This window comes from Paramormyrops kingsleyae, chromosome 4 (assembly GCF_048594095.1).
Source record: "Paramormyrops kingsleyae isolate MSU_618 chromosome 4, PKINGS_0.4, whole genome shotgun sequence".
Taxonomy (NCBI): Eukaryota; Metazoa; Chordata; class Actinopteri; order Osteoglossiformes; family Mormyridae; genus Paramormyrops; species Paramormyrops kingsleyae.
Window position 1 is genome coordinate 35,444,024 of NC_132800.1, and position 27,619 is coordinate 35,471,642.

The 27,619-nt window shown below is 49.3% G+C and overlaps 1 protein-coding gene across 3 annotated transcripts in view; it reads right to left on the minus strand.

Moving 5' to 3' along the window:
• LOC111845899 (laminin subunit alpha-3) overlaps positions 1 to 27,619 on the minus strand; it is a 57,700-nt gene that overhangs the window by 14,544 nt on the left and 15,537 nt on the right. For 2 of the 3 annotated variants that reach the window (XM_072711221.1, XM_072711223.1), the window contains exons 6-42: positions 26,589 to 26,686; positions 25,991 to 26,106; positions 24,821 to 24,939; positions 24,292 to 24,382; positions 23,164 to 23,295; positions 20,820 to 20,861; positions 20,140 to 20,187; positions 19,193 to 19,330; positions 17,847 to 17,981; positions 16,809 to 16,946; positions 16,096 to 16,154; positions 15,701 to 15,800; positions 14,647 to 14,699; positions 14,312 to 14,417; positions 14,106 to 14,205; positions 13,594 to 13,750; positions 13,205 to 13,337; positions 12,594 to 12,736; positions 12,223 to 12,329; positions 11,970 to 12,123; positions 11,607 to 11,770; positions 11,337 to 11,445; positions 11,145 to 11,242; positions 9,391 to 9,559; positions 9,007 to 9,133; positions 8,702 to 8,841; positions 8,286 to 8,401; positions 7,805 to 8,016; positions 6,811 to 7,015; positions 6,452 to 6,596; positions 6,015 to 6,155; positions 5,739 to 5,900; positions 4,504 to 4,605; positions 4,336 to 4,419; positions 3,869 to 4,099; positions 911 to 1,024; positions 64 to 182 (exon numbers count right to left, since the gene is read on the minus strand). In XM_072711221.1, coding sequence (XP_072567322.1) covers positions 64 to 182; positions 911 to 1,024; positions 3,869 to 4,099; positions 4,336 to 4,419; positions 4,504 to 4,605; positions 5,739 to 5,900; positions 6,015 to 6,155; positions 6,452 to 6,596; positions 6,811 to 7,015; positions 7,805 to 8,016; positions 8,286 to 8,401; positions 8,702 to 8,841; positions 9,007 to 9,133; positions 9,391 to 9,559; positions 11,145 to 11,242; positions 11,337 to 11,445; positions 11,607 to 11,770; positions 11,970 to 12,123; positions 12,223 to 12,329; positions 12,594 to 12,736; positions 13,205 to 13,337; positions 13,594 to 13,750; positions 14,106 to 14,205; positions 14,312 to 14,417; positions 14,647 to 14,699; positions 15,701 to 15,800; positions 16,096 to 16,154; positions 16,809 to 16,946; positions 17,847 to 17,981; positions 19,193 to 19,330; positions 20,140 to 20,187; positions 20,820 to 20,861; positions 23,164 to 23,295; positions 24,292 to 24,382; positions 24,821 to 24,939; positions 25,991 to 26,106; positions 26,589 to 26,686 — 4,607 coding nt within the window. The remainder of the gene's footprint in view (positions 1 to 63; positions 183 to 910; positions 1,025 to 3,868; positions 4,100 to 4,335; positions 4,420 to 4,503; positions 4,606 to 5,738; positions 5,901 to 6,014; positions 6,156 to 6,451; positions 6,597 to 6,810; positions 7,016 to 7,804; positions 8,017 to 8,285; positions 8,402 to 8,701; positions 8,842 to 9,006; positions 9,134 to 9,390; positions 9,560 to 11,144; positions 11,243 to 11,336; positions 11,446 to 11,606; positions 11,771 to 11,969; positions 12,124 to 12,222; positions 12,330 to 12,593; positions 12,737 to 13,204; positions 13,338 to 13,593; positions 13,751 to 14,105; positions 14,206 to 14,311; positions 14,418 to 14,646; positions 14,700 to 15,700; positions 15,801 to 16,095; positions 16,155 to 16,808; positions 16,947 to 17,846; positions 17,982 to 19,192; positions 19,331 to 20,139; positions 20,188 to 20,819; positions 20,862 to 23,163; positions 23,296 to 24,291; positions 24,383 to 24,820; positions 24,940 to 25,990; positions 26,107 to 26,588; positions 26,687 to 27,619) is intronic. The other variant, XM_072711222.1, reaches the window with a different exon arrangement.

Genomic DNA, 27,619 nt, shown 5'->3' on the forward strand with positions numbered 1-27,619 from the left:
TGAACGTTTAGGATCTTGATGTATCCATCATGGTGTGGCTGTGTCGGCGGGTGCCATACTGACCTGTTGGTTGGCGCAGTGAATGGACACGGGCAGATGTGGCAGGTTCCACGGGTGGCGTCGCCATAGTAACCATCCTGGCAGCGCTCACAGTGGTCCCCGGCGGTGTTGTGCTGACAATTCTGTTTGCACGTGGAGGGGGGGGGAATACACTGTTTAGTCCTTCACACCTTCACCATAAGCCACCACATGACACAATTCCCATAATCCCCTGGGCCACAAGGCTGTGACCAGGTGTTGGTACCGTCCCTGAGTGCATAAAGGAGGTTTATGAGTTGTATGAGAAACTGCATGTGGGTATGGAGATCTAGCAGGGTTTTGGGGCAGAAGCAGAGAACTGGGCTGGATATCGAAACCATGCGAGGAATTGAAAGCGAACAGAAGATGATAACATTGTCAGTCCATCCATATATACTCGACCGTTCTAGATGATTCCAGTCACACCTGTCATTGAGTCAGTCTAGACTCTGACTCATGCTGACTCCAGATCAGGAACACAGACAGTTTATACAATGACTGTTGAATTAGCTGGTCATTAGTGTCTGTAGCTACATTCAAAGCTGCTCCTGGATTTTATGTTCTTGAAGAGGAACATTTATTCACTATAAAGAGCAAATTAATTTGTTCGTTTAAATCAAAATGTGAGATACTATGCTAACATTCAGTCTCGTTACCCTTCGAAAGCCAATTAGTCTTGTGTAGATTTTAGCTTTGACCCCTAATAGAGATTGGCAGAGATTCAACAACAGCATCATAGATTTGTGTTTTTTTTTTCCTGAATGAATTTCTGTCAGTGCTGAACGTTAATCAGACAGGTGTCTGATTCACCAAACAGAAAGGTGTCACTCACCAGACAGCGGCCAGTCGCCTCCTCGCACTCGTTGGAGCGTCCGTTACACACGCAGGGGACGCACCTCCCCAGGTTGGGGCCACTCCTTTCTCTGTAGTACCCTCGGGCACACCTCTAGAAGGAAGGGAAGGGGGGGGGGCACAGTGTCATCATAATGACACAGAATCAGTACAGTCACATAACCACATGGCACATGATAGGGGGATCTCAGCACCAATCCCACAATGCTCTGGGACACACACAAAACCGTAACCAGGTGAGGTATGTAACACTTTAATCTGCTTCGCTGACGTTACTACACATCCTTCAGCTGTCATAATTACAGATGCTACGGGAAAACCAGCCATCTAACCACTAAAGGGACTTACTCCATGAGTAACCATCGGAATAGCTGGATGTTCTCCTGGTTCTGATAAAGTGCCTCCGTCAGGGATAACTCTAACCCTTAACCAGCAGCTGAGTGACTTGGCATCAGAGAGCTTTTATGAATCTTCAGAACAAAGATGGGCGTTGGAAGATTTGAGTGTTTCTGGCTGAAAAACCACAACAGTAAAGCCCAGAATCTTCACTTTCATGCCACCTACACCCCTGGCTAGACAAAGCCAGCTCTGTTTGAGCCGAACGATGCTAAACCTGCCGAAAGCTCCAAGGCACCCAGCCTCTGTTTGATCACTGAGCGAGACCATGAATGTATCTCGAGAACATTGTCAGCTACTGATGTCGGACTTGCTCTTAATGTGAAAACCAGACAAGCCTCCATTCAGTCCAATCAGAGAGTACCGATCAGGTCTAAGTTTTACCTGGTCCACCACGGTGCTGCCTCGGTCGATCACTGTTGGGAGGAGGCCACTCTGTCCTGCATTATCGCGGGTCTGAGGGATACGAACTCCCTGTGACTCCGGGTCATTAAGTGATGGATACCGCACTTGCTGTCCTTCCTGGTTATTAAGTGATGGATACTGGATCCTCTGTGCCTCCTGGCCAGTAACCGATGGATATCGAACCCATTGCGCTCCTTGGTCGTGCAGCAATGGACGTTGAGGCCCACCCATTCCCCGGTTCTGATCCCTCAGAAATGGTCTGCTGCCAGCCAAGCAGAGACCCAACACGGCGCACCAGACTACCAGCCTCCTCATGTTTCCGATCCAGCGAGTCTCACGCGTTCCTGTGCCTCTTCACGTTCGTTCCCGACTAAACAACAACCTGCCCTCTTAAAGCCCCACAGAGCAGAAGCTCCGCCCCCTTCCCAGTCTTTATACCTGAGTCAGGGGTACTGCACCAACATGCCAGTTGCGCTCGAGACGGCAGGGAACAAAAAAAAAAAAACACAGCAACATTACCACAGCGTAGCCAAGTACATTCTGACGCACTGCACGGGCGTGTCTGCTTTCCACACATTCAGACGTTTCCAGACAGTGGTGTAAGAACGCACACCTGAATCACTCCTGTTCAAACAGTGGACGGCAGGCAAGTGTTCAATGCTGAGCAACGCGATCATTGTGGCCACACCCTGGGCCTCAGCGTGTGTCATCAGCCTCTCGTTTTTACAGAGCCGCAGGCTACAGATTATGTGCAGTACTTCCTCAGTACACACCCTAATAAAAAGGGTAAGTGCTTTAATATGGATACTGAAAAATTCATGCTTGCTGGATTTTTGGTTCTGACTGAACCATCCCTTCTCGAAGATAACGGTGCCATGAGAAATTTCTGCGCCCTTGGGACTATGGCTGATTAGGCTGATTCCCAATCCATTCCACGGGGACCCCCCGATATTCTGCATTTTCGCTTCATCCCAGCTCCCAGCACAACTGAACGAAACAATCAAGAACAAACCAAACAATCAAGATTGATCCAAACAATCAAGAACAAACCAAACAATCAAGATTGATCCAAACAATCAAGAACAAACCAAACAATCAAGATTGATCCAAATTCAAGAACAAAACAAATTATCAAGAGCTGGGAGGGAGCAAAAATGTATATTGTCTGAGAAACACTTGTCTAAGCCCTACACTGTGCCTATAAAAACTTTGCTTTTATTTTCAATTCATCGCTGACCTTTGAGAGCTTTCAAAGACACCGTTCTACCAGTTTTAGAAAACGTGAAACATCCAGGATTCCAAACTCAAATGACAAGGTTCAGAGTCCAAGGGTTTAACAACATAAAATCATCTACAGGTGAAATATTGGACGTGCAGAGCTGCTTAGAACCAGAAATGCAGGAGACTGGGGTGGAGGATCATGTTTTGATGATGCTGCCGTTACCTGGCTGCGGTGGCTGATCAGTCTTAATACAAACTCTCCTCCAGGCAGCATATTATGAGTCAGTGTCATGCCAACAGTAAAGTACCAACCCACAATTACTAAACTTTGTCTACCACTGTGAACGCCTTGTTTTATGATTTTAAATTTTTTTTGTAGAAATCTTGACACCGACACCCAAACCCGTCCCAGGACAGCCTTAATTTACTGCCCCTCAGGCTATACATTCTTCTGCCGATTCCCCCACAGTTTCTTAATTTAATTCCTGTGATTAAAGGATTGTATGTTTGAGAGGCATGAGAAAAAGGTGAAGAAGAATGTCTGCTCATCCATTTGGGCCTGAAGCAAACCTGTTCACCTGTGACTTACGAATAAACATTTGGGTCTCCTGGTCTTTAAGGGGGATACAGTCCTAAAATAACCTTAATATGCATCCCAAGACAAGCAAGACTGACTCAGCCTCAGGAGATTTGCTTCTTTAATCTGCCGTAAACTTGTCTTATCCTGTAAGTCTTTCATCCAACATAAAACGGGTGTGATGTATGTATTTCAGTTGTTCATAATGATTTAATTTAAGCTTAAATATTTCTGTAAATTTTTTTTTTTTTTTTAATTTTCATATGAAAATTGCAGTAAAATTTCACCATTCAGCCCCTCCCACACTGAAATCTCACCCCCACCCCCTTCCCCGCTCACCTGGCAGGAGTCTCCGCGGTACTCTGGGGGACAGGCACATGCCTCCACGTTGCTGGCCGCCCCCCCACTCCCGGTGGAGCTGGCCTCTTCCAAGCCCACGTGACCCAGGGTCAGCCGTTGGCTCTGGGAGAAAAAGAGCCCCCGTATCCGCAGGGAGACCAGGCTGGCCAGGACAGTCATCAGCTCCTCCCGGGACACGGGGCTGCCAGACCTGGCATGACGGAAGTTTTCCTGGGCAAAACACTTGGGGTCAGACGCGGGTACGCAGAAACAGAGCAGATATGGGGATTTAGAGGGGGACAGTGCGCCTATGTCACCTAAAAGATTACTGTAAGAGGTTTCCCAGTAACTTGTGATGTCATTTCCTGTGATGGAATCTGTACTGAACTGCTCCACATATGAGATGGACATTTCAGTTTCCAGAGAAAACCTCTTTGCACATTCAAACCCAGGGGTGCAGGACTTACCTCTAGCAGCTGGACCCGTCCCTGGTACAGCCGGTCCGGAGAAGGCTGCTGGGGGTCTAGGTGGACCAGGCTCATCTGATGTCCCTGTTTTGGCCCAGGGGAAGAGGGATTATGGTGGACTGCAGTGCTCCAATAAGAGTGGGGACGGCGGTAAAAACAGGGACTTACGCTCAGCCGGACATCGGGCTTCCTGTCCAGCCGCACCATCCCCTCACTGGGAATCCCGAACGACTTCATCTGGTACGTCAGGAAGCCCCCGTAAGAAGAAACCTGCCAGGAAAAGTGGTCCGAAAACCACACCTGTAAATAACCTGCAGACTGTTCAGTAGGTGACTGCACTATGCGGCCATATTGTAAGGCGCAGAACGTTCTAGAATATCCATTAATCCATTTTCTATACCATTGCAGGGCACAATCACACACACACACCATACACACAATTTGGAAGCTCCAATTAACCTCAGTATGATTTTGGATAGTGAGGAGAAACTGGAATACCCAGAGGAAACCCCATGACAACACGGGGAGAACATGCAAACTCCACACACGGAGCCCTGGCAGACCCTCGAACCCAGATCCCAGAGGTGTGCGGCAACAGTGTTAAGCACTGCGCCTCCCCTGTCAGGTGTTCTGTAGGTTTCAACATGTTAAATTTAAGACTCTTCAAGACCTTTTTAAGACCCTAATGAATGCAATTTAAAACCTATTTAATATCCATAACTGCGGATGGCTGATGATGCGGATAACTGTGAACCGTCCACAAACCCCATATATAACGTGATTTTGAGGTACATACGTATGGTAAAGTTAAGCAATAAATTACGCACAGTAAAACATTGGCAACATACAGTAATGCTAAAGCACATTGTACATTATACAGCACTCTAAAGTACTGCACTATCTTGAATGAAAGGGATTCTGACGTTTTAGCCTAATTCCAAAAAGGCGATATAGCAATGAAAAAATATCATGTATCAGGATGACGGAGCAAGGACAATCATACCCCTCAAAGGACGAAGGAACAATGAAAAAGCAAGCTGCAAGTACACATTTTACAATGACAAACATTGTATCATGTACCTATACATAACCTGTAATGAGGAAAAAATTGTTAAAAATATTTTAGGTTTTTGTGGGTGCTTACTGGTATATGGCCTGTAGTTTCTCGGCACGCAGTTTAAAACTTATTAACTATTTCTGGATTTTTAACATTCGTTTTTTTCAATCACAGTAAACCCTGTATAAGTCATACTGGGGTTAATGAAACCGCAGATGCAGACTTTTTAAGGACCCGTGGAAATCCTGCCTGATCTTTTTTTTTGCCTCAGAAAAACCCAGATTTTGGTCCTGCATGACAGGCACCATGGCCTCAGTTTTAAAGTGTTTTAGAACTTAGCACCCACCCTGTCACCCAGGTAAGATGGTGGCGCCACCCAGTTGAGGTTGTGGAGTACTGCAGGCAGCTCCTGCACGTCAGCCACCACCATGTTGCTGGATGGATTGAACACGGAGGGGACCTCCTCCTGATCGTCCGTCTCAAGCCTCCAGTCCCGCATGTCCACAAACTGTGGATGGTGGTTAGAACATGTTGTGAGTACTACCTCACGGGGGGTTAGGGTTAGGGTTAGGGTTAGGGGTGTGGAGGGAGGGGGGGCTTCTATGTGAAGTCACGGTCTCACCTTCCCCCTGCGCTTGTCTGAGCTCCTGCACCGGTCTGTGACTCCAAAGCAGAAGCAGCTGAGACAGCCCACTGGGTTGGTCTCATCGAAGTGGAAGGAGCCCCGGCGACAGGAATCACAAGCCCTGCCCTCTGTGTTTTTCTTTGGGGAATAATGGGAAACTCGTCAGTGATAAGCGAACTTCCCTGCTTCCAACCTCGGCCTCTGAGGGACACAGGGTCTGTGGGTTTCAATTCAGCCTTCAGTTCCCTCCAGACTTGAGTTATGCAGAAACATACTGGCTTATGCCCAAAAAACAGACTCTGTTGGGATTGTTATCCATGCTCAGAACATGGTGAGTGAGGTCACTTCCTGCCTGAGCAGGAAATTGAGCACCAACATGAGCCCAGACCCTGTGACCTTCATGGAGGGATACCAAGAAGGCCGCCCCAGGTCACCTTGCAGAGGCAGCGGCCGGTCTCAGAGTGACAGACGTCTGGCAGAACCCCCCCAGGGTGGCAGCTACAGGCATTGCATTCTGGGAAGCCGTAGAAGCCCGGCGCACAGCGGTCACACTGCCTCCCCGTGATCCTGGGCTTGCACCTGCAGCAGCCAAAGATAGGGAGTGCTTTGATGTTCCTCAGATTAACATGTCGATAACCACTAACTGGGCAATGTTCAATAAATAAACCTAGCTATGATATGACAGGAGCTGGCAGCTAGGCTAGGGTTAAGATACCAGCAGATAATTACGATAATTAAGACATCCATAAAGGCAGCCTTCCCGCTCCCACAAACAGCCCTGGGCGGGACTCACGGGCACTGCCCCGTGATGCGGTTGCAGTCAGTCCCCGAGCTGACGCTGACGCCGCTGGGGGAGCAGTCGCAGCCCTCGCAGCCCAGCAGGGGGTGGTAGCTGAACGTGTGGCTCTCGCAGGTGTCGCAGGCCGGCCGCACCGTGTGGGGGGGGCAGATGCACTGGCCGGTCACCTCGTTGCACAGGCGTCGGCCGCACTGACAGGCTGTGGGGCAGACCAATCAGCAACAGGTTCTTGACAAGATCCCGCCTACTCTAAATGACTGTGAAACATACTGTTCATGAAGCCCCTCCCACTCCACTCCCATCTCATTATGGTCATGGTCCCTCCACTCCCATCTCATTAGGGTCATGGTCCCTCCACTCTCATCTCATTATGGTCATGGTCCCTCCACTCTCATCTCATTATGGTCATGGTCCCTCCACTCTCATCTCATTAGGGTCATGGTCCCTCCACTCTCATCTCATTATGGTCATGGTCCCTCCACTCCCATCTCATTATGGTCATGGTCCCTCCACTCCCATCTCATTAGGGTCATGGTCCCTCCACTCTCATCTCATTAGGGTCATGGTCCCTCCACTCCCATCTCATTAGGGTCATGGTCCCTCCACTCCCATCTCATTAGGGTCATGGTCCCTCCACTCCCATCTCATTATGGTCATGGTCCCTCCACTCCCATCTCATTATGGTCATGGTCCCTCCACTCCCATCTCATTAGGGTCATGGTCCCTCCACTCCCATCTCATTAGGGTCATGGTCCCTCCACTCCCATCTCATTAGGGTCATGGTCCCTCCACTCCCATCTCATTATGGTCATGGCCCCTCCCACTTCCTGTTGTTTATCACCCCATCATAAGAAATTCCAGTCAGACAGAGTCTGGCACTTCAGTGTCATGGGTGATGTCAGGCTCTTGGGAAAGGCAAGTAGAAGCAACATGACATTTCCGGCCTGACAGTGACAGCCGGATGCGGCGAGGGGTCGAGAAGGCTCACGTTTGCAGTACGGAAAGCCGTAGAAGCCCGTGGCGCAGCGCGTGCACTCCCGGCCGATGACGTGCAGCCTGCAGGGGCACTGCCCCCCCACAGGCTGGCAGGTGTGGCTGGTGGAGCCCGTCCGGTGACAGGCACAGGGCAGGGCGCCGTCGTTGCCGAAGAGCGCAAGGGAACGGGCCGATTCACGACAGAAACGTGAGGCAGAGTTGGGGCTTTGGGAGGAGTTTGGCACAGAAGTTCCAGTTAGAGAGCAGCCGTGCTAAGGAGTAGCATTGCGCAGCATGAAATTACAAAATTCACAATATCTCCATCACTGACCACCAGAGGGCACTGCAATATTTTTTTTTCTTGTAAGGCCAGTTTGTACCAGAGCAAATCGTCAGTTTCAAATAAACGTTTTTCTGTTTTCACACTGCATACAATCCACCTTTCTTCTCTAAGAAACTTTTTTTTTTATGTTGAGTGGAGGTTAAAAACATACTTGATGTAGAAGCTGTTGGTCCCACACTGGTTTATGAAGACCGTTGACTTATCCATTGGCCTCTCCTTGATGAGACTGGGTGAATAGGCATCGTCGGGGACCACCAGGATGTAATCCTGAAGCAGAACGAAACAGCGTGACTTTACCGTACATTTTCTGTTATTATCGTGTTTTCTGCTGAAGAAGCGGAGCATAAGGCTCCTGTTGCGTGCAGTGATACCACCTTCTGTGACAGCTAAAGGTCATTATTATCATAAACATGGGTTAGTCATCATGGCTTTTCGTCCGCTCTTATCTGGAGTGAATCACTGTGCCTGTGTTTCATGTTTAACGGTTTGAAGTTCACTGTGTTTATTAAGATATTGAGGATGTCGTGTCCAGTGCCTAATGGGGGGTGAGGGGGGGGGGGGGCTGACCAGGGTAAGGGTCTTCCCCAGGGGCACTCTGAGGGTGACCGTCAGTTCCGGGCGTGGGACATCCAGGGAGATGCTCTGCTCAGCGACCACCTGGACCCGGCAGCCCGAGATGTGGGGGCAGAATGTGGCATTGAAGGTGCCTGAAGGAAGAGGTTTGAGGGGGGGGGGGAATCAGCACACACAGCCGCAATCCTATCAGCCCCTTCATGATTTAATAATCCCCATTTAAAAACAGATAATTCCCTCAGGTTGGGGGGGCACCTCAACCGGCAAACGCTAACCTCTACCAATACCATCTCGCTCACCAGTCCAGGGCCTCCCTCCGTCCACCAGAACGGCGACAGGGAAGGAGGGATGCTCCGTCTGCAGGTAGTGGACCACGAATGCGTAGCGGCCGGGGGCTATAAGTCTGGAGTGGAAGCTGATCTCCATCTGCAAGCAGAAGGTGCAGAAGGAACAACGATGTTTAAAAACATAAATAAATAAATAGCCAGCGAGTAGATTGAGAAGATCTAGCTGGTTAGCAGAAAATGCTTCTTCAGCATCTCCTAAATAAGGAACATGTTTTAAAAAATAGTGTCAGGGGCCCCATGATTTGAGTAGCGGTGCCCCTGTCATGGTCGATGACAAAAGGGGTCGCGTCCAGAATCCAGGAAGCATGCATTTAACAAGACAGTGTGCCAACATACCTGGGGGGACTTCAGCAGCACCCCCTCCCGACGGCCCCCAACATGCGGGATGGGCCTCCCCACGATGGGCGGGGATGACCCAGGCGGGATGGGCAGCTGGCCCTCGCGGAGCGCATCCAGGACCAGGGCTGAGGACGGGATGTCAAACTGGGACGGGACACAGAACCGGCTGCACAGGTCGAGGAGAGAAAATAAGCATATTAGCAGCATGCGCCCCTCCCCCCCCAATCCTCCTGTGCTATATAACGTGACTCATTAGGGGTTGGGGGCTAAAACGGGCCAGTGGTCCAAACCTGTAAAGCTCAAAGCAGCATCTACGCTCCCACCCTACTTCAGCTACTTATCCGACACTCTGATCAAACCAGGAAAGCACGGTGCCCCGACACGGCCGCTCCTTGTATGGCAAACTGAGTGTGCATATGTGGATCTCTACAGATCATCCTCTCCTTCAGATCTCTCAGGAGTGCTTTAATACACGTGGAGTAGTTGTCATGCTGTATTTTACGCTGTTTTCGTCTAACTAAATCCTGCTTTGAAGAGTTTATCGACATTCCGGTCAGGAATGTTAGCGTTTAGCTTCTCTGTGCATATCTGGCTCACATCGCCATCGTTCCCTGAAGCCTAACTGAACCGTGGACGTTATAAGCAAGCTACAAACAGAGGCTCTCTATCGAGCATGTCGCTAGTTAACCTTCCTGCTTTGTATCCGACTGGTCGGCGTGTTTGGATTTGGCTCCCGAATACTAACTACGCCCGATTCCTGTTTACAAACCTCCCTGCTCGCGCCATCACCTCAGACTTTGCTCAATCACCCAGAAAACACAATTCAGCACCAGGTTGAATTTGGCAAGCTCTGCATGTACACAGCATGGCAGCTTGAGGTGCTATCCGCCACGAGCACAAGAGTTCGAAGCAGGACTTCAGAACAGGAAGCCCTTTTTTGAGAACAATAACTCAGCTCTGACATTGTATAACTATTTGTGTGTGGAGGGCGGATTTCTGGCAGATAAACCCTTTTGTTTGCAAAGACGTTTGCAGCATTACCCTAGCAGGGCGTTACATTTACATTTATTTCGTTTAGCAGACACTTTTATCCAAAATGACATACAAATGAAGAAAATAGCACATTACAAACATATGTGCTGTCAAGGAGTTGACGAGGTGTAAGTGCAGCTAGGCTGAGTTCCCAGTGAATGCCCCGGTACATGTGTAAGCAGGATTGGAGCAGGAGCTACACAACATCTTCCAATAAAGCAAGAACCTAATAAGACAGCTATTCGAATCTGGAGAAAATGCAACAATCATTCAGGGAACATGAAGAGGAATTCAGGGTAGTAAAGGTATTCCTGGATCACGGAATCATGGATCCACCCAGGCTGAGGCTGTCTGCATGAGCTCATGCCCATTGTTCCTTTTTTTGTTGACATTAATGATGATCGAGCCCAAGAGGCATGTTACAACATCACACAATCATCTTTAAATTACGGCCATACGGCACATAGACAGGGGCACCGTGGAGACCGAATGTCTCCTTCCGCCTTTGCGTCAGATGCGCCCCCTTCCCCCTTTCATGGCCACGCATACTCAACTTTCAGTCAGCCGTCATAGCAGATCATAGAAACCAGCTGAGGCCGTGATGGAAGGTCCAGAGGATACTTCACCAGCTCGGAATTCATACATCAATAAGTATTTGCATGATGCTAAGCGTGGGGGAATATTTCTAAAAAGTAAATTTTTATCACACGGTAGAGTACCTGTCCTGTGTGAAGTGGCCATGGACGGACACACAGAGCTCCTTCGGGTCCACGTACTCCATGGAGAAATTTTCCTTGGGGATGGCGTACACCTTGTGCTGGGATACAGACACACGAATTTTTAGATTCGAACAGGCTGAACGTGCACCATCCAGACCTGGTCTTGCACGGTCCAGTTAGGGTTCCACTCACCAGGAGCACAGAGTTCGCATGAGTCTCCAAGATGATCTCTGTCCTGTGGGCCAGCTGGAGAAGGGCCACACGGTTGCTCTGGTCCAAGGCCACGCTTCGGCAGAGAAAGCTGAGGGGAAGAACCGGTCATTGGACAGACAGCCAGTCATCAGAAGATACCCTTGGAAAGGCTTTCACCGATGTTGGAAACACAAGACATATAAATATAGACAGATACTGAGATATAAGCGCAATCGTGAATTTAGACAGCATGCACCAGCAGACACGGACCTGTACGCGCAGCTGTAGATGTTGACCCTAGCCTGGGCTGGGGTCTGCGTCTGCCCGCCGACAAAGAGGTTCACATTCCGCATCTCCTCCGCCTCGTTGGCATACTCCAGGACCAGTGCATACTGGCCCGGGTCGGACACACGGAGCATCAGCCGCAGCTGTGTCTGGAAGTGCATGCAGTCGCATGACCGCATTCCGTCATCAGGTCATGAGATCAGATCATGCAGAGAACTCCAAGGCAATCCACAGCGCAGAAAAATTCCAAGTCATTCATTCAACACCACAAAGGGTCATGACCTTTGAGTGGTGTCGAAGTCTGATACTAAATACTGACAGACACTGTGTGCCAGTGCATGTACCGACCTGTTGCCCGCTGAAAGAAGCCATCTCCGGGTGCTGGGCAGTTGGCCGTCGAACGTGGCCCTGCTTGGCCCTCTGATCATTGGAGTAGAGCACCCCCACAGAGGCTAATGCCATGGGGAAGCCATCCATGGGAATGTGCTTGTACAGCAGGCAGCTACGGGGGGGACAGGAATTGCAAGGTCGGGAACAACACAAATCACTAATCCTCTGGACTTATGGGTATGAGAGCGATAGACAGGGAAGCGGGACTCACTTCCTATCTGTGTTGTCTGCAGTGGTCAGATAGGTGCATGGCTCAGTGACCCTCTCCTGCAAGATGGGGGCCTCATAGTAACTGTTGGGCAGCAGCACCAGGTAGTCCTATAAGACAAAGGACAGAAGAAAAACATGGGAAAGGCATGTCACATCAGATCCTGCTTCAGTTATACATCAGTGGCTTAAAGTAATTCTTCTGCACTTCATATTTTGTGTACTTAGCTTCCAGCTTCATATTTTTAGCCCTTTTCCATGAAATAGCCTCTTGACATTTCAAATCAAAGTTTTGACAAAAAGAATATATGACTATATAAGATCCCCACCCCATCGGTCACCCCCTTCTCCTCTCCGTCTCAACCAATCACTCACCAGGAGGACACCCTGGGCCCGAATGCGAATGATCCACTTCCCAGGGGTTAAAGGGAATGGCTCCGGGTAGCTGCCGCCCGGAACAGTAAGGAAAGCAGGGTGAGAACTGGGGGGGAACGTCACCTCCTTACTATGTCCTTGCCCTGTATTGGAGGGTCCCAAAAAAAACAGCCAAAGATGATTTATAGTCCTTGGTGAGCATTAGGCAGCAGGTGATGTGAACCAAGACAAAGACCTGAAAGTGTCTGGGAATAGGTCCTAGAATGGGGCCTTGATGTACCCCTAACTACATATGCTGCATTTTGTGTCCTTTAAAGATATAAATATAAAAAACTAAAATGAATGATCCTTTGTCCCAACTGAAGCCTGGGAATGTGATCCATTAAGCATATAGTCACATATAAACCAATGAGCAAACAAAAAAAAAAAGAACATTTGTTAGTTATCATTCATTAACATTAGTTAAAAATTAAGTTTCCAAGGAGAATCTTGATTCAGCTAGAGAATGAGGGTCTAAGGGTATAGAAGAGGAACTTCAACATGAAGAGAATATGATTTTAGACCGTGGATAGTTAAGTCCGGCTCATCCACTGCCGATGCAAGGGCCTCACCTTCCCCAGCCCTCACATGGTGAGCCAGAACATGGCCAACCACATTAGAGGCTCCGGGATTAACGAAGCGCAGAATGACTCGGAACAGCAGGGGCCCGGTTTCGGCCACATGCACGGTCACTCGGACATCCATCTAGAAAAAGGGGAGTGAATAACGTCTGACTGAACAAGGGGTACAGCCCAAGATGGGGATTGGACAGAGGTGTAGGACAGCCAAATGCCACAGAGCAGTTCAAAACAACAGCAGACAATTATTTTATTATATGACTTAACCGCTAGGGGGTTTGCTTGAGATGGTCCTCAGAACGAAATAACTGACCCCTAAAGAGTATTTTCTCTAAATGTAAATGGGGGGGGGGGTCCTAAATTTTGGAGTATTCCTGTCCTACCTGAGCGGCAGACATTGTGGCATACCCCCGCCAACTGAATCCTGGGAACTCGCTGGCATCATAGCCAAAACGCACAGGTCTGCCATGTGGGGTGCTGCCATCCTCCAGCTCGTACCTCAGGTGGTGCAAGTCTGGGATGTAAAAGTTGGTCTTGGGCCTTTATCAAACATAAGTAGAAGAGGGATACTTAACAGCCCTGAAGGTGGCTGATATCTCATATAGAAGTGCAGGTGGTCCGGTTACTCTCATATCTGGTAAACGTCCTTAAGAAGATCCAAGTAGACTCACTGTTAGACTGTAAGATGGACTGCATTAGAAAACCCTAAAACCACCACAACAGATTCAAGACTCTCCAACTGTCCCTGTTTATGTACAGCTGTGTTGTGGCTAGCTACTTGGCCAGACCTTTAACACATAAAATCTGGGAGAGCTAACAAGTGAAACAGAAAACCATGGGAACACAGGGAAAGGGGGGGTGTGAGGGGGACAGGAGTCCACCGATAGGCTCTTACTGAGTGCAGGCAAGACCCTCCACGTGTTTCCGGCACCGACACTGACCGGACTGCTCATCGCAACCGCTCCCTTGTGCTCCACCCACATCGCACTCGCAGCCTGTAGAGGAAGGGAGTGTGTTTGATTTTACTCAATAAGGTGTCAGAGCAGTGGCCTGGCGGGGTGCTACACACCACTGTGTCGCTAACAGCTAGACAAAGCCCACCTCGACAGCCAAAGTAGTTCCTCCTCTGCAGCAGGTAGTGGCCGTCTGTGCAGGTGCCACAGGCATGGCTGCAGGTATTGGGCTTGCAGTGACATTCGCCAGTTTGCTGGAAAGACAAATACTGCACTCACTACTGTGGAAATTATTAAACATGTTACCAAGATTTATGGTTAATTACGTGCAAAATGTTTAAATTTTGCAAGGGGCATTTTAGTAGCAAAATAAAATCCTAAACAGTCTTAAACATAAATTCCGAGAGATGAGTCATCGCCGGCAGTGTGAAATTTAACACTCTGTCGGTGTTGATTTTACTGTGTCAGCAGGGAAACACCCACCTGATTGCACTCACCCACGCCACTCAGAGTGCCCTTTACCTCACACTGGCACTCTGGAGAGACATGCCCAAGAGGGGGTAGGAGGCAGGCATGGAAACAAGAAAGAGGGATGAGGGTGGAGTAGAGGAAGAGCGAGACAGCTATGAATAGGCACTGATTACAGGAGCGGCACTCTATTCATGGGTGAGAAGCATCACATATCAACTACCATTGACAGGCCTGGAGATCTAAAGCAAAATCTCCAAAATGCTCAGTCAGTCTTCAGCCACCAGAAAATACATGCATTCTTGAAATATTAGCAGCCCCCCCTCCTCCCCCCACACCTAATTCCACCGATTGCTCCGCTGTGATAACATTCTTGCTAAAACACCCAAAAACATCAGACAGATTTGGAATAAAGTCAATTTTGTCCAAGGTGAGCCGGCAGCTTCCGTAAAAGGACATCATCGATACTATCTTGGTGAGTCAAAGTTTTCATCAGGTGAAGCTGTGCTGAAGCCGAACTTTCTGTCCTACCATGTGCTCCATCTGAAAAGATGTGGCCTCTACTCTTAGCAGATGGCGTGTTTACACCGCATGTTTGATTCATCTGCTGAGGTTGGATGGATTAAACACAGAGCCGCAGCGACCCGAGGTGCAAGCGGCCAAGAAAGCTAAACTGGGGATTTCTGGTTCCACTTCAACCTTGTTTGTCACTTATCTGGTCCAGTTTTGAGAAGCTCTCTGAACAGGGAAAGGCAGTTCAAAAGATCATTCCTTTGAAGACCAATGAAAAGCAAATAATAATAGTGTTGCTTGGGTTTTTGTACCCAATTCTTAAGTCTTAAATAGAACCAGTTCTCAAGACTGTATAGAATAGTTTTGTGTATGAGACGGAGGTTACATGTATGCTTGTTTATATTCAATTCTGTAGACTAAACCTTGTCTTTGCGATCCTTGCATTTATCCTTGCACAGTTCAGCAGTTGGGGTCAATGTGTGCCTGCAAAGCTTGTGTTCTCACCATAGGTTCTAAGAAGACTGGTTTCTATGGCGATGGCCGCTGATGGACTCACCAGTGCAGCCATGGCGGTTCTCTGCAGCCAGGTTCCAGTACAGCGGTTTGCATCTGTCACAGAGGCGTCCCTCTACCGCAGGCAGACATTGGCACGTGTCCTGTGTGAAAACGTGAGCCGGTAATGACAGGCAGCTCTGATGCAATGGGGCGGGTTTGGCTAAGAGAATGTCCCCTAGAAGCTTTTCATCACAGCAGACATGTCAAAACAGCTACAATCACTATAGTTCTGACCGGATTTTCATTCCAGGAAGGAAGTCTCTTATCCAGTTCTTGGAATGTGCCAGATCCTGTGCCCGTGAACAACAATCCCGCTTCCTCATAAACGTGAATGAAAATGTGGTGGACTGCACACACACAACTATTATCTCCACAGTTACACTGCGACCTTCATACCATGAATGGGTCCACGGCGTTGCTGTCAGACCCCAGTGGGTTGCACGGGCTGACCGGACCTACAGCCAGAATCAGAATCAGAAAGATATTGGCCAGGTATGTTAAATGTACAAGGAATTTGTCAGTATAACATACAACATGCCAGACAACTGAAGACAACGGATTTTTACACATACTTTCAACAATAGACTGTCTACCTAGTCAGAAGCTGCATATCATGGAGTAAAGGGTGAATGAATGAATGAATGAATGAACGAATTAAAAAATGAATGAATGAATAGTCTGAGCATATAAGTAGAATAAAAGTGGTGATACTTGGAAGACTTATGGTGTGTTCAATATGAAATAGCTTGTGTTTCTGGAAATGCTTTTCAATGAGCAGTTTATAAAAGCATGTAATGAAAATGGCCCACAGATGGTCTGTGATGTATGTGTGTTAAAGGGCCGGAAAATACTGTCTACAGATAAAAAGCTACAGAATGGCAGCCAGCTCCATTAAAGTCAGGCAGTATAATTTCCTGTGTAAATGATGGATGCCATTATTGATGAGTGGAATTCTGGGTAATAACAAACCCTGACTAACACCAGGCCTGGTGATCCTCACATAAAGACACCCCTGACTCGTTCCAGAGAATCCCATACCCCATCGCAGGGGGTATTAGGTGGGTGGGGGGGTATTAGGTGGGTGGGGGCGGCGGTGGGGGGTGGCGTACCTCCACAGTGGGGGAATGTGAGCTCTGGCGCTGCACACCGGTCACAATACCGCCCCGAAATGCCGGGCCGACAGGCACACTGCCCGGTGTCCTGGTCACATGACGATTCATAGGCACCATAGTGGGAACACTGGCAAGCTGGGGGAGGGGAGGGGGAGGGGGGCAGAGAGAGCAGGAGTATGATGGATGGGTGCACAGATCATGTGACCAAACACTGTGACATCATCACTGAAAACTGAGCATCTCACTGAACGTTCTGTTACAGTGAAACTGGCCGCAGTTGGCCGCCAAGCCCTCACAGCTGCATGCTGGGAATGTCAGAGGGGGTCCTAACGCTAACGTGCTTAGTCGTCCTATTGTCATACAATTTAATAATCAATCAGCAATTCAAATTTCGGTAAGTTCTAAAGAAACACAACATCTGAGTTGAATATTTGAATGAAATATTTGAAAAGTACAGTTTCCTCAGCGGTTTCCTTGTGAAGTAAAGTCTGCCTGACGGCACAGATTAACGATGCAGACTGACAGGTGACTGGCCCACCTGCGATCCCTCACTTTTATAACACCTGTCACTATCTACCTGGGGCCAATCTTCTCTAAGGAATTTTTACGGCATGTTTCCTTGTGCAGAAAGCCCCATGATATCTCCCTACCGCCGATTCTCCAGCCGGAAGTTTAAAGTGTCTCCCTCTATATCCCTCTCTATCCAGCTGCCGGTTAACAGACAGATCAGTCGCCTCGGCGTATGATCTGAAGCTGGCTCAGTTCGCCTTGAGCACCCAGAGAGAGTCCCACGCTGGCGCTGCCTTGACTCTGCACTTTCTGGGCCTGTTTTTCCTCCGGCACTGCAACCCTGGCCTCATTCCAGGAGGCTCCAGAAGACACAGCTGTTGCTTAACCAGAGGCTCCTTAACATGATCTCCACGTTCTTGAACTGTGCAGTTAGGGCCGGTCGAAACCCATAACTACATGTCACCTAATGGGTTGACCAGCACTGAGACTGGGGTGGCTGGGAGTGGGCGGGGCATGTCGACTGACCTGCACAGCGTGGGAAGGAATGATAAGCGGGGCGACAGCGCTGGCACCGGGGTCCCTCTGTTTCGGGACGGCAGAGGCACCGGCCGGACGAGTCACACCCCCCCCCGAGGGTCCCACTGCGCTCGCACGGACAGCCTGAGCCCACAGACAGACAGAGAGCCTGCTCATTATACGCGTATTTGTTCATTCATCAAAATGACTATTTTATTTTGCACAACAGCACAGCTGAATGTTTGAATGGGGAAATTCCGGGCGGCGGATTCAACAGCAGGACTCTGCTTTGGGGGTCTGAACCAGCCTGTACCCCCTTTATAACTTTTAAATAACCTGGTAAAGCCCGGTGAGTCTAGTTATCATTTGCAATGATAATACAGACGCCGTCACGTTAACGGCGACTGGAACGAAAGGGCCAAACCCGCGACCCTGCAGCTGTGAGCCAGTCACATATGGGGTGGCGCCCCCTTACGACGGTTAGGGGTATTGCAGCACGAGACGGCAGCATCTGCCGATAGCGGAAAAGTGCAGAGCAGGATACAAGTGACACATCCCCCCCCCATTCGGAGGCAGTGCGGACGACACGCCACACTCCGCTGGAATCATGTCAGGTCGGAAACAGAGTGCTCATTCTCCCTGGACTGGCTCTCCTTACTGCCCGCTTTGTCTGGTCTGCCCCTAACTCCAAACTGCCAAAAAAACTGCGACGGTTATAAATGAAATTCTTTTTCGGTCAAGTTGCATCTCCACTGGAAGAATGTGCCGGATTGTTCGTCTGCATTCCGGGACAAACAATGAAAATAAACATCTGCGGTTCGATGGCTCCAGGGCAAAGTTTTATATCCTGTTAAGAAGCATCTTACTTTCAGTTTCTGAGTGGGGGGGGGGGGGTTCTGTGCCAATTCCTGGGATAGCCGGGAGGAGTTTGCTGTGAAATCCCCCTCCCCCTCCATCCAATCAGACGCAAGCCGCCAAGGAAAGGCACGAGGTCGCCTGTTACCTCACACGCCGGGGCAGCCCACCCCGGAATGCAGGGGCAGGGCCCTGCAGGCTTTAGAATAAATTTTAATTTGTGCCTGAGTGACACTTGAAAGACACCCCCATCTGGATGCCGTCTCTGCCTGGGGCCCATCGAGTGGGACTGGACCCAACACCTTGGGCTGACTGATGACCAGCGCTGAACAGTTAAATAGCAGACCACTCACCCACTGCCAACTAAACATACTCACCTATCTATGTTTAGCGTAGTGTTATCCCTTAAATATCCTTCTGACGTTTAACACAGATTATCTGCGTAGACGCATAACTGTGTCAAGAGGGACAGCGCCTCTGAGGTCGGGGAGACCCCCTACCTTGACAGTAGGGATAGCCGAAGTGCCCTGAAATGCAGCGGTCACACGACCGGCCCCCGAATCCCGGCCGACACATGCAGTCTCCTGTCTGTCCATCGCAGATGAGGCCTGCAGCCCCCGGGCTCTGGCACCGGCAAGCTGTGGGGGTGGGGGGGGGGGGCACACCGGATTACAGACACTTCACTTAGCAAACATCCTCACAAACCCTGACAACCCCCCCCCCCCCAATCTGAGGGTGGAATGGGGGCATGTTTCACTATACACCCTAAAATTAGCAGTCTTGTAAACTAATTACCATGAACTGTCTATAGATAAACACACAAACATATAAAGTAACGACATATGAGGAATACAAGCCAACATATGTGTTACAAATAAAGCGTGTTGCTATTTAACACATACATGTGACTGTGATCTGATCTGTTGTGAAAGTGTCCAAGTCTAAATCATAAATATAAATTATATCAATATTAACATTCTAACCAAACAACTGAGCAAAGCTAGTTTGAACAGAAAACCCCTACTGATAATGCTTAGAAAATCCCTATTAGTAATACAAACCAAAGTCAGCTTTCATTATTGTTTTTCTTGCTTACTCAGAACGAATCCATAATCCAGTTCAAAGAATGAAAATCTCTGTTTTACTGTGTAATAAAACACTTGATGATCTCACTGATCTAGAAAGAGAGATAGAGAATCGGGATGTTTGTGTGGATGATGTCAGACAGCAGAGCTCCAGAACGCTAGAGCCTGAATGGCTTCCTGTCTGGGACGCTGACATGACTGAGAAGCGGACAGATTCTGAGAGAAACCAGACATGGCGGAAACAGCCTTCTGTGGGCCGCTTTCACAGGCAGGACCTCAGCAGTCCCAGTCCAGTTCAATGGGCAGCTGAACCATGGCTGGGGTGTCATTCAGAACATGTCGGGGGGGATCTCCACACTTACGCTGGCAGCTGGGCGGTCCGAAGAACCCGGTCGGGCAGCCAGTTGTGTCTGCGGATGGATTATAAACATTACAGAGTGATTACAGTTCTTTCCTTCAGTTTGATTGGACCACACAGAACCAAGGCACAGTCCTGTCCTTCAGTTTTATTGGACCGCACAGAGCGAAGGCACCATGGTCTTCTTCATTTTCATTGGACCGCACAGAAGCAAGGCACCATGCTCTCCTTGAATTTGATTGGATCAAACAGAACCAAAGCACCATGGTCTTCTTCATTTTGATTGGACCGCACAGAAGCAAGGCACTGTGCTCTCCTTCAATTTGATTACACCACATAAACCAAGGCACTGACAGCAGCTGATCCTTGACTTAGGTTACAGCCACACACAGACACACTCCAGACTCGAATAACCGTCACCCAAAACCAGTATCCCCCACAAAGTTGTTAATCACTGTCTGCATCCCATTTAATGCCGTTTCTATAATAATCAGGTGATGATACCGTTTCATTTACTGCTTCAATCCTTTAGTCATTAGAACTGAAGCCCAACCGGCACTGCGGCCTCTCACAGCCCCTTCACACCCAGTCGCTGCAATCTCTCTGCGCCCGGCTGCCAAAGCGCTCTACGGGGTCTGCGGCCCTGCGTTCCACAAGTGGTGCGTACACCGACGGCAAACTTACCGATAATATGGCCAGCGGGAGTTTTGGTGGTGGTGGCATACCCTAGTGGAAGAGGAAAGAAGCTTTTTAAAATGCTGTATGCAGAGAGACACGGCGTATGCAGAGGGACACGCCGTTTGCAGAGAGACACAGCGTTTGCAGAGAGACACGCCGTATTTGAGAGACACGCCGTATGCAGAGAGACACAGCGTTTGCAGAGAGACACGGCGTATGCAGAGAGACACAGCGTTTGCAGAGAGACACGCCGTATGCAGAGAGACACGCCGTATGCAGAGAGACACGCCGTTTGCAGAGAGACATGGCGTTTGCAGAGAGACACGCCGTATGCAGAGAGACACGCCGTATGCAGAGAGACACGCCATTTGCAGAGAGACACGCCGTATGCAGAGAGACACGCCGTTTGCAGAAAGACACGCCGTATGCAGAGAGACGCCGTATGCAGAGAGACACGGCGTATGCAGAGAGACGCCGTTTGCAGAGAGACACGGCGCATGCAGAGAGACACGGCATTTGCAGTGAGTCCCTGGATACCATTATCTGATAGTCACAGTCAAGCAGATCTGTGACGATCGCGATGAGATCGCGGCGCATGTTTCCTGCGCTCTTCTGAGATAAGTCTGTGCACGGAGTGCCGGCAAGTGCGTTCATCACGCCAAAGGATTTGTTTTGAATACACAGGGCTTAGTGGCTGAGTGCTCCACACCTGGACAAACCTGGCGGTGATTAGAGCATATTATCGGGGGTTTGACAGGATGCTGTAACCCCCCACAGACATCCTGACTACATGGCGCAGTAACAGGACTGACCGAGAGCCAAGAGAGCCAATGAGAGCCAAGAGAGCCAATGAGAGCCAACGAGAGCCAAGAGAACCAATGAGAGCCAATGAGAGCCAAGAGAGCCAATGAGAGCCAAGAGAGCCAATGAGAGCAAACGAGAGCAAACGAGAGCCAAGAGAGCCAAAGAGAGCCAATGAGAGCCAAGAGAGCCAATGAGAGCCAAGAGAGCCAAAGAGAGCCAATGAGAGCCAAGAGAGCCAATGAGAGCCAAGAGAGCCAAAGAGAGCCAATGAGAGCCAACGAGAGCTAAGGCAAAAAGGGACAATGTGCTATAATAGGGTACCTCTGCTATAGACGGCGCTTTGCAGACACGTTCATTGAATTTACAGTCCAGCAGATATACACATTTTTTGAGAAAGCAGGGTCAGCTAGTCCCGGGAGCAAGTGCTCTGTTTAGACTGGGATTTGAACTGGTGACCTTCCGATTACAGCACAGCACCTTAATCTGCTGAATCACACACCAATGTATGGCAAAATGGAGATACATCCATAGTCAGTCAAACAATCGTCACCAGTGGGGGGCGTGATGGGCGAGGACCCATTACAACATAGCTGGGAGGTGCCAAAATGCACTAATCTGAGTGAGAAACTCAATCCTGTAAGAAGATGCGAAACCATTCGATGCTCACTGATGAGCGACCTTTTGTTTATGCTGGCTGCTGTAGACTAAAAAAAATATATAATTGCCCCATTGAGGATTGAGGATGACTTTCACATGTCAGGAGAGATGGCCACAGAGAAGGGAGAGCTAGTGGGGTGGGGGGGGGGGGAGAGGGGCCCCGAAAAGTCAAAAGAATTCAACTGCAGCCCAGAGAAAACAAACACCGCCATGTTCAGAGAGAGAATTCTGGAATGTTCTCAATTGTGAAATGGATTGAGTGGCTCTTTGCCCTCGACATGGACACGGAAATTACGAGAATGGCCGTGGGGTGTAAGTGGGTTCTGGGCCTGGAGATCCTGCCTTGCAGATGGCAGAGTAGAACGGAACCACAGGGCTGCGCATTCAAGCCCGTCTCAACAGAGCGAAAACTCATGTACCTAACTTTAGACCTAAACAGGAAAACCAGAAGTTCAGGCACCTTCTCGCCAGTAGGGGGGTATGCTCTAAAGACGGGGTACTTCCTCCATCCTACCATCTCACTGCTCCCAAAGTGTGGCGGCCACAAACAAGCTGGGACAGGCCTGCTTTTTCATTTTCACTTATATCACTTCAATTATTCATCCATTCATCCATCCTATTTTGTGTCAGGACCGTGGCGTTTCAGAGTCTAACTCGAGACACGCAAGCCTTGGAGTCAAACGGGTGTCAGAGAATTGCAAGGACTCGCTCTGTCAGGAAATAGCTCGCTAAATATGGGGCAGTATCACATAACTGCCAAGGCTGTGACAATACATGTTTTCAGTTCGCTTAAGAATTCTTCTTCCTGCCCCCCTCAGATACCCGGTGACCCGGTCTACATCTCCTTCAAAAATAAAACGATGTGTCGCCCCCTACTGGAGGTACTCACAGAGGCATTGGGGGTAACCATGGTAACCGTCCGCACAGCGGTCACAGGTGTCGCCGCTGAAGTTCGGCTTACAGATGCAGCGTCCTGACGTGTCCTCGCAGCCGGTGGTGGTCCGTGGGTCACAAGGGCAGGCTGCATGCGCAGGCAAACACACAAACACAACCCAAATCAGCAATCTGCAACAACAGATCCTCAGTTAATCCCTTTAATTATGTATGAATTTCCAAGGCCCCCTTGCTGAGCCAGCCTTAACAGTAATTAATTACGCGTACCTCATTTGCATACATAACAAGGGGGCGTGTCAGACCCCTCCATGCAAACTTCACTCCCCCACCACGCTAGCCTAGCTTCATTAGCGTCTCGCTTCGTTATGCCATTTTGGAAACAGAGGCCCTATTCCACATGGAGCAAGCCGCCTCTTGTCAACGCGTTACATACCACCGGAGGCTGCATGTTGCGGCAATATTGCCGTGCCTCCCGTTACCACGGAGACGTGCTTCAGGGAGGTAGATAATAAAGGGAAATGACTCTTGCTAACAGCTAAAAGTGTTCAAAGCGAGCTTGTTAAATGGAAGTCTGCTCAAAATGATTTATACCGCAGCGAGTCGGTACATCTGAGTCATCTAAATTTCAGGAACTTTTTTTGGTCACTTTTTTATGTCTGTGCTGCCGTTCATTTTGAACATACTTCTCTGCTCGCATTCCAGCTTTTTGCACTTTAACTTTAGCATAAGCGGATTTTTAACTTGCACAGACTACAAAAGAGCGGTTCAGGATGCATTTCACTACGTGTTGTACTTTGTATGACTATGTAATTGTGACAATTAAAGAATCTTGAATCTTGCCTTTCTCCTTCAAAGTGAGACCTATAAGAAGGACACTGCCTTTAGCAGACGCTAACTAGCGTCTGTCTAATCGCTGGCTAAACCAAGAGATTAACGGCTGTCCTCCAGTGTCACATGACTGTGATTGGTCAGCTCCTACAAATCCCTGGAATGTGATTTATTTTCAGGCTGTTTATGAGTTTTTTGTTCACTTAACATGCTAAGTTAAATGAGGCAGACAGAACGGGATAGTAATCAAACTTTCTTCAGTTGGGTTAGGTCATAGACTGAAGGGGGGGCTTACGTCTGCACCCGCTGGGGGACTCCCTGGGCACGCCGTAAGGCCTGTAGTATCCCTCCACACAGCGCTCGCAGTTCACGCCCGCCGTGTTGTGCTGTCAACAGAAATGCCTTAAATGCCCATGGTCACTCCCTCTTCCATCCCGCCGTCACTCTCACGCAAAGCCTCTGTGATCTGCCCCCGGGGTCACAAGGAATCCGGCTCCCCTCATCCGGGGCCTGCATGTGCAGTTACCGCTGTCTGGGAAACTCTGCAGTCCTTTAAATGCGGCTCAAAGATTTACTGAGCACCAGGCTTTAAATAAAGTCTTCCCATAATGCGGGAAACAGTAACTGAAACAGTGAGTGCATATTTTAAGGTGCGTATTAAATTTAGGCAGCTGGAAGAGGCGTTAATTCCATCTTTAGGCCATCAGGATCTGGCAAGAGCGCTTCTATCCTGCGAAGGCCATGGGCCGGGCCAGCTGCGGAACAGGGCATTCCCTCCCGCAGCGGGGCGGGGGCCTGTCGGGGCCTGAGCGACGGGCACCTACCTGACAGTCGATGCACACCCCTCCGCCGTCGTATCTGCCGTAGATGTTCAAACTCGCCCGTCGGCGCGCCACCTCTGGGTCGTAATAGCAGTCCGTGGCGTGCGAGTGGCACTGGCAGGCTGAAGGGCCGAGACGCGGCAGGTAATTACAGCGGGGCGCCGGCAAGGCACCACGCAACGGGGCCACGAGGTCCACATGTGGCTACGGACCGGGTAAAACCCACCGGATCCTCACAACCAGTCAGACAGCTGATAGATCCACTCGGCTTAATCTAAAACCTTTAAAAGCGACGACCGACATCGCTTAACACAAACCGCATTCTCCGTTTGATGTGAAGTCATCGGGTGTCAAGTAGAACATTTTCTAACATGACTTACAGGATAATAAACCCATAAATTTGGCTCCCAGGGCAGTTAAATTACAGAAGGGAAAATCATTATAGTGTTAAAGGTTTGTGAATGATTTCTGGGGTTTCCGGGAGGCGAATATATCAGCTGTCATCATGACAGCCTGTCGTTGTGAGGCCCATATTTGGGGGGCCCTCACATGGGGGGTAGGGTGTGGTGCGACAGCTAAGCCTCTGTGCCTGTGATCGGAAGGTCGCTGATGTGAGGCCCACTTTGGCAGGACGGTCACATGTCTGTGGGTCAGGCCCTAAACCCAACCCACCCCCCACCAACTCTGTCCAGCTTGCTATCACATGTGTGTCACGGAGAGCAAGATTGAGTAGGGGGACAGAGAAGTTCCCCATGTGGGGATCAATAAACCATTATCATTATTAGTATAACTGGTGAAAATATGGGATGGTTTTAAAGCTCCTGGTCCCAAACCTGTGCGTTTCTCTAGTAAGGCTGCTTACATTTGCTCCGAAAAACATTAATGACATTCCCGCTAGAAAATTCAAAACAAATGGTACACTAACTCCCCCATTTCAGAGGGTGACGTGTTTTCCCAGTAACGCCACTTTAATGGGGACGGTGACATTCGCCACACTGCTGTCACCGGGCACCAGTGACGCTGCATCGGCACTGGTCATTAACTACCCATCTGGCCAATAAATCTCATAAAAGAAGCCGAAATGAACGCCAGCAGAGCCACCGGCATCGTGAAACCAGCGCCCGGCTGAAAGCAGATACGCAAAGCGCGCGGGGGGGGGGGGGGGGTACTTACGCTGGCACTCGTTGGTGCTGTCGGCCGTGGCGGCCCGCCACGGCTTCTGGTGGAAGCCCGGACAGCAGCTGTCACACGACTCTCCGCAGGTGTTGTGTTGGCACTCACAGCTGTGTCTGATGAGACATAGATAAAAAAAACATCACATTTCCTTAAGTTACGCTGTACACCATCGCATTTATTTACACATACACAAAAAAAACAATCACTCAGCTGTCTTCACTAGACACAAAGTTCAGTGTGCTCTCTCCACTAACCCATTTTTCATTCACAATCAGTGCCAATCAGGTCCCAGGAGCTGAATACACATCCTCTTACACCCTTTTACACGCGGGGTTAATTTTAGAATCTTGGGCTCAGATTTTATCGTGAGTGTTTGCCAAATTGGTTCTAGACGCTGAATTCCCACGGGGGTCTGGGATGTGACATCAGTCCATCCTCCATACCAAAAGGGGGGCAGCGGGATCACGTCCCACACGAGAAGGAGGGTCAGGTCTCCGCTTACGGCCTTCCGTGGGTGATCATCAGTCTCTCTCTGGGTGGGGTTACAGTTGTGTGCAGTGAGGTCCTGATTTGTGGCACGAAGATGGTCACATACCTTTTGGGGTCATCCCGGCCGACGACTCCGCAAGCTTCCGCGTGGCCGTAGCACATGCATCGACCGCCAATGCTGATGTCCTTGATGCTGTAATAATACTGTGTGTGGGGGGTGGGGGGAGGTGACACTGAGGATTATGCTGTGGGTAAACATTAGCATGCATGGTGGCAAACTTCAGGAAAGCTACTGCAGTAAATACTGCAGAAAATGTCAAGAGCACTGTAAAAAGAGCACAGTGCACGTCTCCATAGCACCCTAATGCTCTGTTCCTGTAGTTCTTTTACAGTAACTAGTTATAACTCTTTACAGTTCCAACTCTTCCCATAATGCAATGCTTTTAACAACTTGCCTGACTCATTTCTGAATAACTGTGTGACTTTACTGCAAGCTTGAGAGTGTTTCCCATACCTGCCTAGTTACTGAGTCAATCCAGCGATAGCTGTAAGGTCATATTCAATTTCACAATGAGGTCATAGGTGGGTAGGGGGAGGGTTACGAGGGTGGAGGCGGGACAGCTTGTGCCAGTTGGGCACTGATTGGCTGACCACGCATTCCATTAAAGCCTATTAACATGATCTTGTGGCCAGAGCAGCTGGCAAGAGATACGTACTCCTTGGGTACCGGCCCTGGCATGGAGGAATGCATGGGAAGGGCACTGGGGGGCAGGGGGGTGGGGTGTGGTGTTAGCAAACAGAGTTTAGAAACTCACAAAAGCCTATTTAGACCAGTCAAATTCAGAAGTACTCATCAGCTCTCTGTCACTGCATTGACTGCAGCTTGTGTCACTGCATTGACTGCAGCTTGTGTCACTGCATTGATGTGAATAACTGCACATGCATTTGCGATTCAGCAGGAGCAAACACACGTTTTTTCATTCAATATTATGATTTTACACATCTATATATTTCACAGACGCTTTTGTCCAAAGTTGGGCAAACAGCACATTGCTAACAAACGCCTGTTGAGGAGTCGTCTAGGCCTTAGTACAGCTAGGCTGAGCTTCCGATGAATATCCAGGTAGAAGTGTAAGC